At 46.6% G+C, this 15,832-nt stretch overlaps 1 protein-coding gene across 1 annotated transcript; it reads right to left on the bottom strand.

Moving 5' to 3' along the window:
* Positions 1–14,032: 14,032 nt before the first annotated feature.
* Positions 14,033–15,096, bottom strand: LOC132812467 (zinc finger protein 664-like; the record flags this gene model as incomplete). Its single annotated transcript, XM_060822946.1, has 1 exon — positions 14,033–15,096. A coding segment is annotated over one exon (423 nt), but the record flags the coding sequence as incomplete, so codon positions are not given.
* Between the last annotated feature and the right edge of the window lie 736 nt (positions 15,097–15,832).

The raw sequence follows: 15,832 nt of genomic DNA, 5'->3' as shown, positions 1-15,832 counted from the left end.
ATTATTCTCTTCAATGTGTGCAGTCAATTTTGTTACAATGCAGCACACTTTCAGAAACATCGTTTTAAGTTTCAAGTTTTGTGATCTTCAGAATCCGGTTTTGATTGCTGGTACATTTATTCACCTTGTCCCTTTCTATCGTTCTCTGATGTTCATTTCCTACATCATGACATTGCTCACTGGCCTTGATTTGGATTGGCCATGCTAAATTGCCCATTGTGCGCAGGGATGTGCAGGTTAGGTTGGTTTGCCATGGGAAAGGCAGGGTTATAGTTTCATAGTAAAAGTAGGAATTGGCCATTTGGCCCATCGAACCTGCTCCACCGTTCATTATGATCGTGGCCGATATACCCATCGTCTGAGATCCTCCTCCCTGCATTGTCCCAGTTACCCTTAATTCTCACACCATGCAAATACCCATCCAACTGTGTTTTGAATATTCTTAATGAAGATGCCTCTACTGCTTCCTTGGGCAGAGAATTCCATAGATTGACTACTCTCTGGGAAAAGCAGTTCCTCCTCATCTCTGTCCTGAGGCCTGGTCGAATCCACCAGCAGAAATGACTGGGTTGGGTAGGGTAGGGTAGGGTAGGGTAGGATAGGGCTTCATCCCCACAGTGCAATGAATTCCCACTTTCCACCAAACTCCCAGATGTACTCACTCACTCGGTTGCTGTCTCACAAACAAAAGACTTCATTGTAACTTCTTTTGCTCCCAGTAAGGGCAACCCATCTTGGAAAGCTGCTCTGAAAGTCCAACCACACTTCTGCATTCACCAGAGACAATTCCAGGATTACAGCACAGAAACAGACCTTCCGGCCCAACTGGTCTGTGCTGGGGGGATATGTTAAGCTAGATTTGCTTGCAAGCAGTTACAAGTAGCTGCATCTTGCTTCTGCAAAAATCGCAAGGCAGAATCGTGAGGGTACATTCCAAGAAATAACTAATTAAAGGAGGTGGTCGACTGGTCGAAGCAGATGGATTAACATGACCGTAGCAATGGTCACGCATATAGGGAGTTAGTATGAACAAGGTAACCAAATAAGACCCTGTGTTGCGTCAGCAAAAGTAATAAGACCCAGCTATCGGTGAGGGGTTTGCATGCCCCAGACAGATGTGGGACACCGATTAGATTAGCAGAAATAAGAGGGGAGTCTGGAACAAACTCAATCTTTATTCAGAGAGAGAGCAGCAACTTCCGAAACTCGTGTTCCAGCTTCTGGAGTCAGACAATAGGAAGGCTCTGATTGGCAGGAGGACCAGTCACCTTCCGGTCCTCCAGCCCACAGTTTGCTCTCTGGCGATGAGGCTGTTAGTGACAGAATTGAAGTGTCCAAATGCCAAGTGAAGTAAAAAAAAACGGGAGATGCATAATTTTTTCCCCTTGTGATATTTACCTTTCCTACACGCCCCATGACTTTATAAATCGAAATAAGGTCAACCATCAACTTGTGGTCGTCGATAGGGTGACCAGAAGTGTACTCAGTACTCTACACATGGTCTCACCAATATCCTGTACAACCTCAACGTGATGTCCCAATTCCTACACTGAACGGTGTGAACAATGAAGGCAAGTGTGCTAAACGCCTCCTTCACCACCCTGTCCAGCAATGAGGCAACTTTCAAAGAGCTATGTCCCCGATTTGGAGATGCCGGTGTTGGACTGGGGTGTACGAAGTTAAAATTCACACCACACCAGGTGATACTCCAACAGGCTCATTTACAAGCATTAGCTTTTGGAGCGCTGCTCCTTCATCTGGTGGTTGTGTCTTATGACCCTGCTCCACAAACACCCCATGAAGGAGCAGCGCTCCGAAAGCTTGTGCTTGCAAATAAACCAGTTGGACAATAACCTGGTGTGAGAGATTTTAAACTTTATGTACCAGAACCCCTCCAGGCAGCCCCATGAATCTGTTCTACAACACGATGCAGGGCCCTACCATTAACTGTACAAGTCCTGCCCTTCCTTGATTTAGCAAAATGCAACCCTTTGCCTTTACCTGTCACTCTCTCAGACACACACACCCTAACACCCACACCATCTCACAGGCTTATACTCCAGCTCACACACACTTCATTAGCATGCATGCACAAACTCGCACATGCGCACACACACACACTCGTGCAGATACAATCACACATCAGTCAATGGGGTGAATTTGCATTTGCAGAATTATATTTGCAGATATAAATATTCAATTTTGCTCAAAAAGCAAACAAACTGCAGGCCGTCAATCCATGTAATATTTTATAAATTCCTACTTTAATTAATAGAACCAGTCTGATTCAAGATTCGGACACAGACACTTTTGTGCAGTATCTGAGCTGAGATGTCATCTATTTTTATAAAACCTTAAATTATCTCGAGAGGGTGAATTAAAAGTAGTTCTAGGGTTTACATATTAATGAACTGAAACCTGAAACCCATGGTAAAAGATGAAAGATTAATCTGCAATCTAGATTTGTTCAATATATCCTATCTGTTGCATGACACTGTGATCTTTTGCTATAAATTCTGTGTCGAATGACCCTGCTCCACAGCTACCTGATGAAGGAGCAGCGCTCTGAAAGCTCATGCTTACAAATAAACCTGTTGGACGCTTAGCTGGTGTTGTGTGATTTTTAAATTTATTACCCAGTCCAACACCGGCACCTCCACATCGTTTCCAGTGGACACAGCCCACACCTCCCAGTACTGCCAGGAAACTGTACAATGCCGATGACATGGTGTAGTACCTGCACTCTTGAAAAATTTACAATTTCTAACAATACTGGTTACTCATTCACTGCTGCAACTGATACACAACATTGGAAACATAGTACAGGAGGCTGTCAGAAATGAGCACAACAGGTCAGGCAGCATCTGAGGAGCAGGAAAATCAACGTTGCCTGACCTGCTGTGCTTTGCCAGCACCACACTAATCTTGTCTCTGATCTTCAGCATCTGCAGTTCTCACTTTCTCCTGTAAGAAATTAGCAGTTTTAAAACAAAAACCTGTTGAGTTCAAAGCTCTCAATGAGAGTCTGAGCTCGGCGTGAAGTTCAGGTAATCTTTATTGTGAAAGGTTGTCTACTTGTCTACTTTCACTCCTTCTCGAATTGATAAGACCTGGGTGTAACTAACCTCGAGCTTTTCGAGTCTAATATCTCGTACCTTATTCTTTTCCTGAGTGAACACCGATAAGAAATGTTCATTTAGCACCTCTCCGATCTCTACAGGGTCCACACTCCACTTCCCGCTTCTGTCTTTGATTGGCCCTATTCCTACCCTAATCATCCTTTTATTCCTCACATACCTATAGAAAGCTTTAGGGTTCTCCTTTATTCTATTTGCTAAAGACAGCTCATGTCCTCTCTTTGCTCTTCTTAACTCTCTCTTTCAATCCTTCCTAGCTGATCTGTAATTCTCTATCGCCTAATCTGTACCATCTTGCCTCATCAATACATAAGCCTCATGGAACAGCATCATAAGACACAGAACTTATGTCAAAAGATCAGTGTCATGCAACTGATAGAATATATTGAACAAACTTAGATAGTCTTCATCCCTTAGAATGGTTGCAGGCTTTGGTTCATTAATATGTAACAATGTTCTTGAGATGACATAAGGTTTTATATAAAAAAACAGACATCTCCGCTCAGACAATGCATTAAAGGTGTGACATTTGAGTCTGTCAGTATTCCAATCTTGAATCAGACTGGTTCTGTTTCCAAAGTTGGAATTTGTAAAATATTACATGGATTGACTGCCTGCAGATTGTGTGCTTTTTGAACAAAATTGAATGTATCTGCAGTATAATTCTGCCAATACAATTTCACCCCGAAGAGTAGTGTGTGTGTGCATGTGAGAGTGTGTGCATGTGAGTTTGTGTGTGTGCACGCTTGGGAAAGTATGTGTGTGAGATGGAGTATGAGGCTGAGAGTGTGAGAGAGTGTTGAGGAGTGTGTGTCTGACTGAGGGGTATGAGGGAGAGGCTTAATAAAAGCAGGGGGTTGTGCAGATAATGGTTGGGCCATGAGTCACTTATAGAACAGACAGACATGGGGAGGGGGTGGGGGGTGGTGATGTTCAGGTACTTAGTTCTATGGAAGTTGCATCACTGGTAGACAGGGTGATTAAGAAGGCATCTCGCAACATTGCTTTCATTGTTCACACCATTGAGGAGAGGGGTTGGGACATCATGTTGAGGTTGTACAGGATGTTGGTGAGTTGAAAATGTGTTGCTGGTTAAAGCACAGCAGGTTAGGCAGCATCCAAGGAATAGGAAATTCGACATTTCGGGCCAGAGCCCTTCATCAGGAATGAGGAGAGAGTGCCAGGCAGACTAAGATAAAAGGTAGGGAGGAGGGACTTGGGGGAGGGGCGATGGAGATGTGATAGGTGGAAGGAGGTCAAGGTGAGGGTGATAGGCCGGAGTGGGGTGGGGGCAGAGAGGTTAGGAAGAGGATTGCAGGTTAGGAGGGCGGTGCTGAGTTGAGGGAACCGACTGAGACACGGTGGGGGGAGGGGAAATGAGGAAACTGGAGAAATCTGAGTTCATCCCTTGTGGTTGGAGGGTTCCCAGGCGGAAGATGAGGCGTTCTTCCTCCAAGCGTCATGTTGTTATGTTTTGCCGGTGGAGGAGTCCAAGGACCTGCATGTCCTCGGTGGAGTGGGAGGGAGAGTTAAAGTGTTGAGCCACGGGGTGGTTGGGTTGGTTGGTCCGGGCGTCCCTGAGGTGTTCTCTGAAGCGTTCCGCAAGTAAGCGGCCCGTCTCCCCAATGTAGAGGAGGCCACATCGGGTGCAGCGGATGCAATAGATGATGTGTGTGGAGGTACAGGTGAACTTGTGGCGGATATGGAAGGATCCCTTGGGGCCTTGGAGGGAAGTGAGGGAGGAGGTGTGGGCGCAAGTTTTACATTTCCTGCAGTTGCAGGGGAAGGTGCTGGGAGTGGAGGTTGGGTTGGTGGGGGGTGTGGACCTGATGAGGGAGTCACGAAGGGAGTGGTCCTTGCGGAACGCTGATAGGGGAGGGGAGGGAAATATATCCCTGGTGGTGGGGTGCGTTTGGAGGTGGCGGAAATGACGGCGGATGATACGCTGTATACGGAGGTTGGTGGGGTGGTAGGTGAGAACCAGTGGGGTTCTGTCTTGGTGGCGGTTGGAGGAGTGGGGCTCAAGGGCGGAGGAGCAGGAAGTGGAGGAGATGCGGTGGAGGGCATCGTCGATCACGTTTGGGGGGAATCTGCGGTCCTTGAAGAAGGAGGCCATCTGGGCTGTGCGGTGTTGGAACTGGTCCTCCTGGGAGCAGATGCGGTGGAGACGAAGGAATTGGGAATATGGGATGGAGTTTTTACAGGGGGCAGGGTGGGAGGAGGTGTAGTCCAGATAGCTGTGGGAGTCAGTCGGTTTATAGTAGATGTCTGTGTTGAGTCAGTCGCCTGAGATAGAAATGGAAAGGTCTAGGAAGGGGAGGGAGGAGTCTGAGACAGTCCAGGTGAATTTGACCTTCCTAACCTCTCCGCCCCCACCCCACTCCGGCCTATCACCCTCACCTTGACCTCCTTCCACCTATCACATCTCCATTGCCCCTCCCCCAAGTCCCTCCTCCCTACCTTTTATCTTAGCCTGCCTGGCACCCTCTCCTCATTCCTGATGAAGGGCTTATGCCCGAAACGTCGAATTTCCTATTCTTGGATGCTGCCTAACCTGCTGTGCTTTAACCAGCAACACATTTTCAACTGTGATCTCCAGCATCTGCAGACCTCACTTTTTACCCCAGGATGTTGGTGAGGCCACTTTCAGAGTACTGAGTACAGTTCTGGTGGCCCTGTAATTGGAAGAATACTATTAGAGAGGGTTTAATAAAGATTTAACAGGATGTTGTAAGGACTGGAGGGTTTGAGTTATAAGGAGAGGCTGGGACTTTATTCACTGGAGCACAGGAGGTTGGGTGGGGGAGTTGACCTCATTGAGATTGATAAAATCATGAGAAGTGGAGGTAAGGTGAATAGAAAATGGCTCTTGCTTAGCGTAGGGAACTCAAAACTCGGGGGGCATTTTTTTTAATGTGAGGAGAGAGAATTAAAAGGAACCGGAGGGGCAACATTTTGAAAGAGGGTGAGTTGCATGTGGAATGAACTTGCTGAGGATGTGGTCGATGCAGGTACAGTGACAACATTGAAACAGCATTTGGATGGGTGCATGAATAGAAAGGTTTAGAGGGAAATGGGCCAAATGCAGGCAAGTGGGATGTGGGAATATGTGTTTAAATGGAGCGGTGAGCTTTCCCAATGTAGACAGGGCTCCTCGAAACGTGGCAGTGTCCCCCCCCTGCAGCTGCAGAGCGAGACAGGAGAGTTTGTTTTTGTGAATGAGCAGTTGTAGCGCGAGGTGGCTGTTGCTTGGTGACGGTGAGGCTCCCCCGGCCCCGCCCATCCCCCGTGCAGACGTCACGCGGGGCGAAGGCGGTTGGGAGGAGAAGTCGCTCGAGCGAGGAAGCGGCGGGAGGGCGGCCGTTAGGAAAATGGCGCCGTGCGGCCCGGGGCAGACACCCGGCACTGGCCGCCGCCTTCCTGGCGCAGCTGCTGTGTCACGGCCACATCGGCCGGCTGTACAGCAGCCAGGAGCCGGTGAACATTCTGGAGGCGGATGGGGTTAAGGACCTGCTTGGGAACTGGTCGGGCGCCTGGGTGGTGGAGTTCTACTGGTCGTGGGGCGGCCCCTGTGTCAACTATGGGGCCACCTGGAAGGTACTGGGCCCGGGAGGTGAAAGGTGAGGCAGGTTGTGGGGGGGACGGAGGGAAGGAATGTGGGGCCTGTCCTGTCATAGTCAAATTTTACACTCACTTTCCATCTGCTTTTACTGGCGCTTGTGCTGTTTACCCCTCACTGTGTTTTTAATCCTTGTGCTGTTTACCCCTCACTGTGTGTTTAATCCTTGTGCTGTTTACCCCTCACTGTGTTGTTTAATCCTTGTGCTGTTTACTCTTTGCTGTTACTTGTGCAATTGCTGAGGGTAGTGTGTAAATACTAGTGAAGGATACTATGCACCAGCATGTACATGTTCCTCAGTCATTGAAGGGGCAGGACCTGTTGAGAATGGTTAGTAAAGTATGTGGTGAACTAAGCCCGTTTAACATGGAGATATTTTCAAAAACCAAACTATATACTTTTTTATTATTCAGAGTCACAGAGTTGTACAGTATGGGAACACATTCGCTTTTAGATTAGATTAGACTTAGTGTGGAAACAGGCCCTTCGGCCCAACAAGTCCACACCGACCCGCCGAAGCGAAACCCACCCATACCCCTACATTTACCCCTTACCTAACACTAGGGCAATTTAGCATGGCCAATTCACCTGACTGTGGGAGGAAACCCACGCAGACACGGGGAGAACGTGCAAACTCCACACAGTCAGTCACCTGAGTCGGGAATTGAACCCGGGTCTCAGGTGCTGTGAGGCAGCAGTGCTAACCACTGTGCCACCGTGCTGCCCATGGTGCAACCTGCCCATGCCAACCAGATATCCTAAATTAATGTAGTCCCATTTGCCAGCACTTGGCTCATATCCCTCTGAACCCTATATATTCATATACCTATCCAGATGCCTTTTAAATGTTGTAGTTATACCAGCCTCCACTGCTTCCTCTCGCAGCTCATTTCATACATGCACCATCCTCTGCATGGAAAAGTTGCCCCTGCGCTACCTTTTCTATCCTTCTGCTCTCACCCAAAACCTATGCCCTGTAGTTGTGAACCTCACCCCTACTCTGGGGAAAAGACATTTTAAAAAAAGTTGAGCAGCCAGCTATAAAATGTTGAGCCTCATAGGGGAAAAAAAACTGTGGCTCGACCCTTTATTTCTCCTCTTGGCATTTGAACACTTAACATCTGTCGAGAACACAGCATCGCCACAGAGCACATTGCGACTGCTCCTCAGTGTGAACAACAGTGCACATGCTCGCTCATGTCACCAATACATTGTCCATGCTCCTCGCTGTCAGCAGAAAAGGAGACATCGTTTATCTCTGTTCCTGAAGGTTTTCACTTTATTCTTAAAGCTGTGTCCTCTGGTCCTCGTCTCTCCTACCGATGGAAACATCTTCCCAATGTCATTGCACTGTAGGGATGAAGTCCTACCTTGTCCGGTCATTTCTGCTGGTGGGTGACACTAGGCCTCCAGGTTACAGGGAGTAGCTTTCAGACAGAGATGAGGAACTGCTTTTCCCAGAGGGTCGTGAATCTATGGAATAATCTAGATTAGATGTGGTGCTGGAAAAGCACAGCAGGTCAGGCAGCATCCAGAGCACAGGAAGATTGATGTTTCGGGCAAAAGCCCTTCATCAAAATCTATGGAATACTCTGGCCAAGGAAGCAATAGAGGCAGCTTCATTAAGTATATTCAAGACACAGTTGGATGGGATTTGGCCTGGTAGGGGAATTAAGGGGTTCCTTGGGGCAGTGCAGGGAGAAGGAGATGAGACGATGGATAGATCAACCATGATCTTAATGAATGATGGAGCAGGCTCACTTGTAGCAACTGGAGTGAATCCAGAGAGGGAGCAGACTTTACCACCTCAGGTATGTGTCTTGGTTACCCGGGTGAGGAGAGACAGAAGTTCAGGTTGGGACTGTTTTCCGCAGCTTGCCAGAGTCTGAGGAGTGACCTTATATGCTTTTATATCATCATGAAGGGCATGGATAGGGTAAATAGATGTGATATTTTCCTTTGGATGGGGCAGTCCAGAACTAGAGGGTAATAGGTTTAGGATTGAGTGTGTGGTACTGCAGCAAGTCAGGCAGCATCCAAGGAGCAGGAAGATTGACATTCCGGGGAAACGCCCTTCATCAGGGAAGTGTGTGTGAGAGCATGTGTGCCTGCTTGATAAAGTGAGATTGTGATGGAGTATGAACTTGCGAGAGGGTGTGTGTGTTGAGAGGGTGGTGTATGTGTATGTCTGAGAGAGCGCGTGTGTGTATGAGAGGGGTACGGATATCAGTGAGGGGTTGCATTTTGCTAAAATAAAGGAGGGCAAGACTTGAACAGGTAATGGTAGGGCCCGAGTCGTGTTGTGGAACAAAGACCTGGAGGTGTTCAGGTTCATTGTTCGTGGCAGTTACATCACTGGTAGATCAGTGGGGTGAAGAAGGTGTTCAGCACGCTTGCCTTCACTGTTCACATGCTGAGTACAGGTGTTGGGACATCATGTTGGAGATGCACACAGAAAGTACATTATTCAGACGGTGATAAGTGTCTGGAATGCATTGCCAGCAGAGGTAGTAGAGGCAGGGACGGTAGATTCATTTAAGGTGCATCTGGACAGATGCATGAGTCATTGGAGAGCAGATGGATACAGATTCAGGAATTGTGCGATAGGTTTAGACAGGGGATTTGGATCAGCTCAGGTTTGGAGGGCTGTAGGGCCTATTGCTGGGTTGTAAATTTTCTTTGTTTTATGTTGAGGTTGTACAGGATGTTGGTGAGGCCATTTTTCTGGAGTCCTGAGTACACCTGTGGTCGCCCTGTAATAGGAAGAATAGTATTAGCGGCCAGACCAATGAGGAGCACTGGAACACCGGAGGGAGTCTGGTCCTCCTACCATTCAGAGCAGCCCTATTGTCTGAATCCGAGACGTCGATTTTCCTGCTCCTCGGATGCTGCCTGACCAGCTGTGCTTTTCCAGCACGACTTCAATCTTGATCCATGAGCTTCTGAAGCTGCTGCTGCTCCTCCCTCTTTTGAATGAAGTTTGAGATTCATCCAAGACTGTAATTTCCTTCCTCTGTCCATCAGCACTCTCTTCTCTCACTCCCTTTTCTATTTCTTTTATTTTCTTGCTGGGATCCAATTGTTGACTTGCAGCAACTGAAAAGAAAGGGAGTGAATCCAGAAAGAGGCCAGACTCTGGAAAAGCTGGTCCAGGTCTGTGCCTCAAACACCTGGCAAGTGCAGTACCACAGTGTGAAGTTATAGTCTTTGCTGTGGGAAAAAAAAAGCAGAAATGAGGTGTGTTGTTTAAATGGTGATATATTGGGAAGTGGAGAAAGTGAGGACTGCTAATGCTGGAGATCAGAGTCAAAAAGTGCAGTGCTGGAAAAGCACAGCAGGTCAGGCAGCATCCAAGGAGTAGGAAAGTTGACCTATCGGGCACAAGCCCTTCATCTGGAATGATGTGGTTTCGGGTGAGAGGGGAAAGATATAAAAGAGACCTATGGGGCAGTCTTTTCACACAGAGGGTGGTACATGTATGGAACAGCCAGACAGAATGCAAAAGGAATAAAATCTTAAGCCACAGGAAAAAATGTGATTCTATCCTTTTTTTCCCGATTTGCATTTGGATGCTTAAAAACGTCAGTAATAACGGCATCTCCGCAGAGCATACTGCGCATGCTCCTCGGTGTCAGTAAGGCATAACGTATATTTGCTGGTGTCAGCAAATCACTGCGCATGCTTCTTGCTGTCCGCCGAAAAGGCGCGCGAACTACTTTTGACGAACCAATAGAATGCCAAGGAGGACCAGAAGAAGACCGGTCCTCCTGCCAATCAGAACCCCTCATGGTGTTTGAATGCGGAAGGTGCACCATGAGTTTCTGAACCTGCTGCTGATTCTCTGCCTCTGAATGAAGATTCACCTTCACGCCGGACTGCAACTTCCCTCCTTTGTCCCACTTCTGAGAGTACGGCGCTCTCTTTTGCCACTGCCGTTTTCCATTTATTTTAATGCTGGGCTCAAGGGACGTGGGTTTTACTCCCACGATCCAAAGATGTGCAGGTTAGGTGAATTCCCCATTGTAATCAGGGATGTGTAGGTTAGGTGCATTACTCAGAAGTAAGTGTAGAGTCATAGGGGAATGGGTCTGAATGGGTTGCTCTTCGGAGAGTTGGTTGGACTGGTTGGTCCGAAAGGCCTCTTCCCACACTGCAGGGATTCTATAAATTATTGACTTGTAGCGACTGAAAGGAAAAGTTTTTTTTCCCCAGGAAATCCTTTTCAGCTTTCAGGCTCTCCAGCTCCAATTAACATGAAGGAAAGGTCAAGCTCAGTGGGAAAAGGCTGAGTAATAGCATATCTTAGCTCTCACCCAAGTATTCTCCAAAGAAAACCATACATCTGGATGGGGATATGAATAGGAAGCATTCAGAGGGATATGGCCAAATGCTGGCAAATGGGTCACTAGATTAATTTAGGATATCTGGCTGGCCTGGACTGAAGAGTTTGTTTCTGTGTACTCATTACTCACGCCCCTTTTCTAGGTGTTCCCTATACCAGCTGTTATTTTCATGAAATAATCTGACAATTGTTGACTTCCATCAACCTCTTTCCATCTCTCTGCAAAGTGTGGTTGACGTTGGCAAGTTCAATCCTCCTCCGGTCCTCAGGAACACACTATAATGCGCAACGTTCTCAATGCCTGTTTAACGTTCAGTGGGGAAACTACTTTCAGTCCAACAGTTCGGAGGAATTCTGTCGAAATGTTTTTGGCAAATGCACTACTCCCACGAAAGCTCGTGGACCCTCAGTTAAAATGCTTTTAACACCCTGTATTTTTTAATTTCCCCGCCTTCCCAGGATGCAGAATTTCTCTCACCAGAAATTGTTTGCCCTGAAAAAAATCCAGCAGGAAGATGATTATGGCGCTCTCAGTAAAAATGTCTCATGGGTCACCCAAGATTAGAAATGGAACAATATCTCTTTTCAAAGAAACTGTTTCGTTTGCCCTTTCAAACCTCCTCGAATTTAAGGTGTTCCATTGTAGCATTTAATTATGATCAATTAAAAGCAATATCCAGTCTCATCTGAGGGAGGAACTGACTCAACAAGTGAAATAACTTTTCAGTCTGCTCTTTAGATGTGACTTCCTCTCCCTCTCTCTGATGCAACAGGATTACCAGAGCTGGAAGTACCACTCTCGGAATACAGTTGCTGATCGACAGTTTACTTCGACTGCTTAACATAAGGATTTAAAAGCTGCTAGCCCGATCTTGCGCAAAGCACAAAAAACAAACTGTTCACCCGTGCCTGCGCAGAGGAGAAATTTCACTTGGAATAGATCACAAAATAAGAACTGTTACCAGTCCCACAACTCATGTGTATCCCATGGACAAAGTTAAAAAATCGCACAACACCAGGCTATAATCCTGGTTTGTTTGGAAGCACTAGCTTCGGAGCGCCGCTCCTTCATCAGGTGGCTGTGGAGAATGAGATCATGATCACAATTTATATCGAAAGGATTCTAGTGTCATGGAAATGTGACACATCAGACAATTTTAGATTAAATCTTTCACCTTTAGAATGGGTTTCTGTTTTTTTGCATGTCAATCCCAGAACTTGTTTTTTGTTACCTTCTCAAGAATGTCATTCAAATGCACAGCTTTTCTGACAATAAGTGTGAATTCTGTCTGCACCCGAATGTTGAGTCAGACTGACGTTTTGCTTAGAGAAAAACTCTACATTTAAATGACATTTTTGAGAAGGTAATTATAGATTAGGGTGTAAAGGTTCGGGTGGATTGGCTGTGGTAAATTACCCATAGTGACCCTTGATGTGCAATTTAGGGTTGATGGGCCATGGGATGGATGTGGGCGAGATGCTCTTTGAAAGGCTAGCATGGAATAGATGGGCTGAATGGCCTGCTTCCACATGGTTCACATTCTATGACTCACCCCACAAAGGAGCATTTTATCTGCATCAATCCTGTCAAGCCCCTTTCAGAATTCTACTGGTTTCAATAAGGCCACTTCAATAAGATCCCATTTGTCTGCGTTTGGCCCATGTCCCTCTAAACCTTTCTATTTATGTACTCATCCAAATGTCATTTAAAATTTGTAACTTCATCTGCATCTACCACATCCTCATCCAACTTCATTCCACGTGTAAACTGCCTTCTGTCAAAACCTTGCCGCTCAGGTTCCTTTTAAATCTCTCTCCTCTCACTTTAAAGAAATGTGCCCCCTAGTCTTGAGCTCCCCTACGCTAAGGAAGAGCCCTTACCTCCACTCCCCATGATTTTATCAATCTCAATGATGGCACCCCTTAATTTCCTGTGCTCCAGTGAATAAAGTCCCAGCTTCTCCTGATAACTCAAACCCTCCCTCCAGTCTTGGCAACATCCTGGTAAATTTTTACTCAACCCTCTCGAATAGAATTCTCACACTCTGCACTCCTGAAACATTTACAATTTCAAATGATACTGGCTGCTCATTCACAGATCCAACTGATCAGCGACATGGGAAGCTTAGTGCAGGAGGCTGAAGAAATGAGTAGCTTTAAAACCAAAACCTCTCGGAGTTCAAAGCCTTCAATGAGAGTCTGAGCTCGGCGTTAAGTTCACTTCACCTTTATTGTGACCCAACTTTGTTAAAGCTTCAAATCCCCCTCAGCAAAAAGGCAGAGAAAAAGTAGCTGCTTTTTAAACAGCTCAAGATAAAGCACACTCACTCACGCGTATACGCCCACCCAACCTCACTGTCTTCACTATTGGTCCGCACCGAGATGTCCCTTTCTAATTGGATCCTTGGTACAGCCGTAACCCGGAGGAAGTGTTATGTTATTCAGGTGGATATCCTCAATAGGTATGGGTTACTACCGGATTAAACTACAGTAACTCGGGCATATACCTGAGGCCGTTACCTGTCAAGCTTACCAGTGGTCCCTATTGACTGTATGGTCCTGATAGTTACAAACTCGGCTGGGTTTATCGCAGGTCTCTAGGTCCCTTCAGTTTATCCTTTCACCTAGGAGTGAGAGGGATTCACTTTAAGTCAATCCTAATGCCTTCTCAGCTAAGTTCTAGACTTAACATACCAACACAAAGGTAAACATATCTTATCAAATAAAGGTTCGGCGAAAACGAAGTGTGTGGTGTAAAATATAATCGAAATTTATCACTATAATAAGTTGAATACTCACAATCGGATGTTTTTGAATGTTCTTAAAAGATAGCTAGGATAAAAGCAGAGCTTAATAACTGAGTGTCCCAAATGGGATCTTCTTAGACTAGCGTGTTTCAGCTAGTTGGTTCAGATTGTAGCTTTTTTCAGGCTAGATTGCAGTGTCTCAACCAAGAATCTTTTAGGCAGGCGTATCTCAGCAAGCTCTTAGCTGTCAGTATGTTTCTTCCAATCGGTCTATATTTTGCACAAATGTGTCTTTCTGCAAGCCTGGTGGTTCAGAGGATCTGCAGTTAGCCGAGATGGTTAGGTGACTCATTGTCTGTGTTTCAAGACAAGAGTGAGTTCTGTCTGTTTTAGCTCTGCTTTTTATCCTTTACAGTCTAAGTTAAGCAATTACATCATTTGTTTAAAGAACTGGAATCTCAAACTGTGCCTCGGTCAGCATTGTTTCAAGGTCGCGTTAAACACTAATTAGCTGAGAAAACAATAAGTAGCTGATAAAAAAGCAGCTGCCACGTAGTCATAGTTATACTTAATTGTTGCTAGGCTAAAATACAATAAAGAGTTAATAGCATCTTTGTTGCTACAATATAATATAATCAGGTAAAAATCCACAGAGGAATCGAGTCTTTTCATGAAGAAGTAATGGATCCCGTGACAGAAGCATTGCCTCACTCAGCAACTTCAACCCATACCCTGTATAACGCCATCTGCTGCAGCGGGATTCAAACCCGGGAGTCCCGGGAGCTGGGCTGATTGTCATTATTCACTGGACTTTCAGCCTTCACTCCTTCAATCCCCCTGCGATGGTACGTGAACTCGCTGGTGCCTCCGGAGTTGGGAGGAGCTGGTGAAGGCCTTCCCACACTTGGGGCAGGGAATGGGCCTCTCCCCTGTGTGGACCCGCTGGTGGCTCCGCAGGGCGGAGGAATCGCTGAAGGCCTTCCTGCACTCGGGGCAGCTGAATGGCCTCTCCCCCGTGTGGATCCGCTGGTGCCTCAGCAGAGAGGAGAAATATCTGAAGGCCTCCCCACAGACTGGGCAGGTGAACGGCCTCTGCCCAGTGTGACTACGCCGATGAATCTCCAGGGAAGATGGGAAACGGAAGCCTTTCCCACGGTCTCTCCAAGAGGTGGGTTTTGTCAGGTTTCTCCATGGCCGAAGTATGGAGCCACTCCCTGCTGTGAATTCCTCTTTCCAGGCCGTATAGTTATTTTAGGCTCCACACTCAGTGCGCTGCAATGGTAGGGTCTCTCATCCAGTCCCACTGATGCTGAAAACGTACTTAGACAGGAACCAAAAAGCTTTGCTCCTTCTCACAGAATCATAGATGAAAACCGTTACGGTCCCGATGGATTGAGTGACTGTCAGACATTGACGTCAAAGTGAGGACTGCAGACACTGGAGAGTCAGTATTGAAAAGTGTGGCGCTGGAAAAGCACAGCAGGTGAGGCTGCATCTGAGAAGTAGGAGAGTCAACATTTCGGGCTTAAGCCCTTCATCTGTTGATGTTGAAACTTCCGTCTTCAGATTTTCAAATACAGTAGCGCCTCGACTTACAACTTAATCAACTTTTCCCATTGTTCGGATAGCGTAAGAATGGTTGGACGGCTGTTCACAGCGCACACGCCAAGACGAACTGAATGAGATCACGCGGGGCCCGAGAGCTTTTGTGTTCGTACCTTCAATTTCGTACGTACGTTGAAGCAAAGTTTTACGTACAATCCTGGTTCGTAAACCGATTTGTACATGAACGGGTTTGTTCGTATGTCGAGGCGCTACTGTGCTCTGTAAAAAGAGATTACAAAGGTCATTAGTGCAGGGTAGAAATTCAGAACAAGCAATTCTACTTTCTGTGGAATATTCTTTTCTTTTGTTATTCCACAAAATTTGGGCAGCACGGTGGCACAGTGGTTAGCACTGCTGCCTCACAGCGCCAGAGACCTGGGTT

This window comes from Hemiscyllium ocellatum, unplaced genomic scaffold (assembly GCF_020745735.1).
Source record: "Hemiscyllium ocellatum isolate sHemOce1 unplaced genomic scaffold, sHemOce1.pat.X.cur. scaffold_2738_pat_ctg1, whole genome shotgun sequence".
Taxonomy (NCBI): Eukaryota; Metazoa; Chordata; class Chondrichthyes; order Orectolobiformes; family Hemiscylliidae; genus Hemiscyllium; species Hemiscyllium ocellatum.
This window is presented reverse-complemented; position numbering and strand designations above follow the sequence as displayed.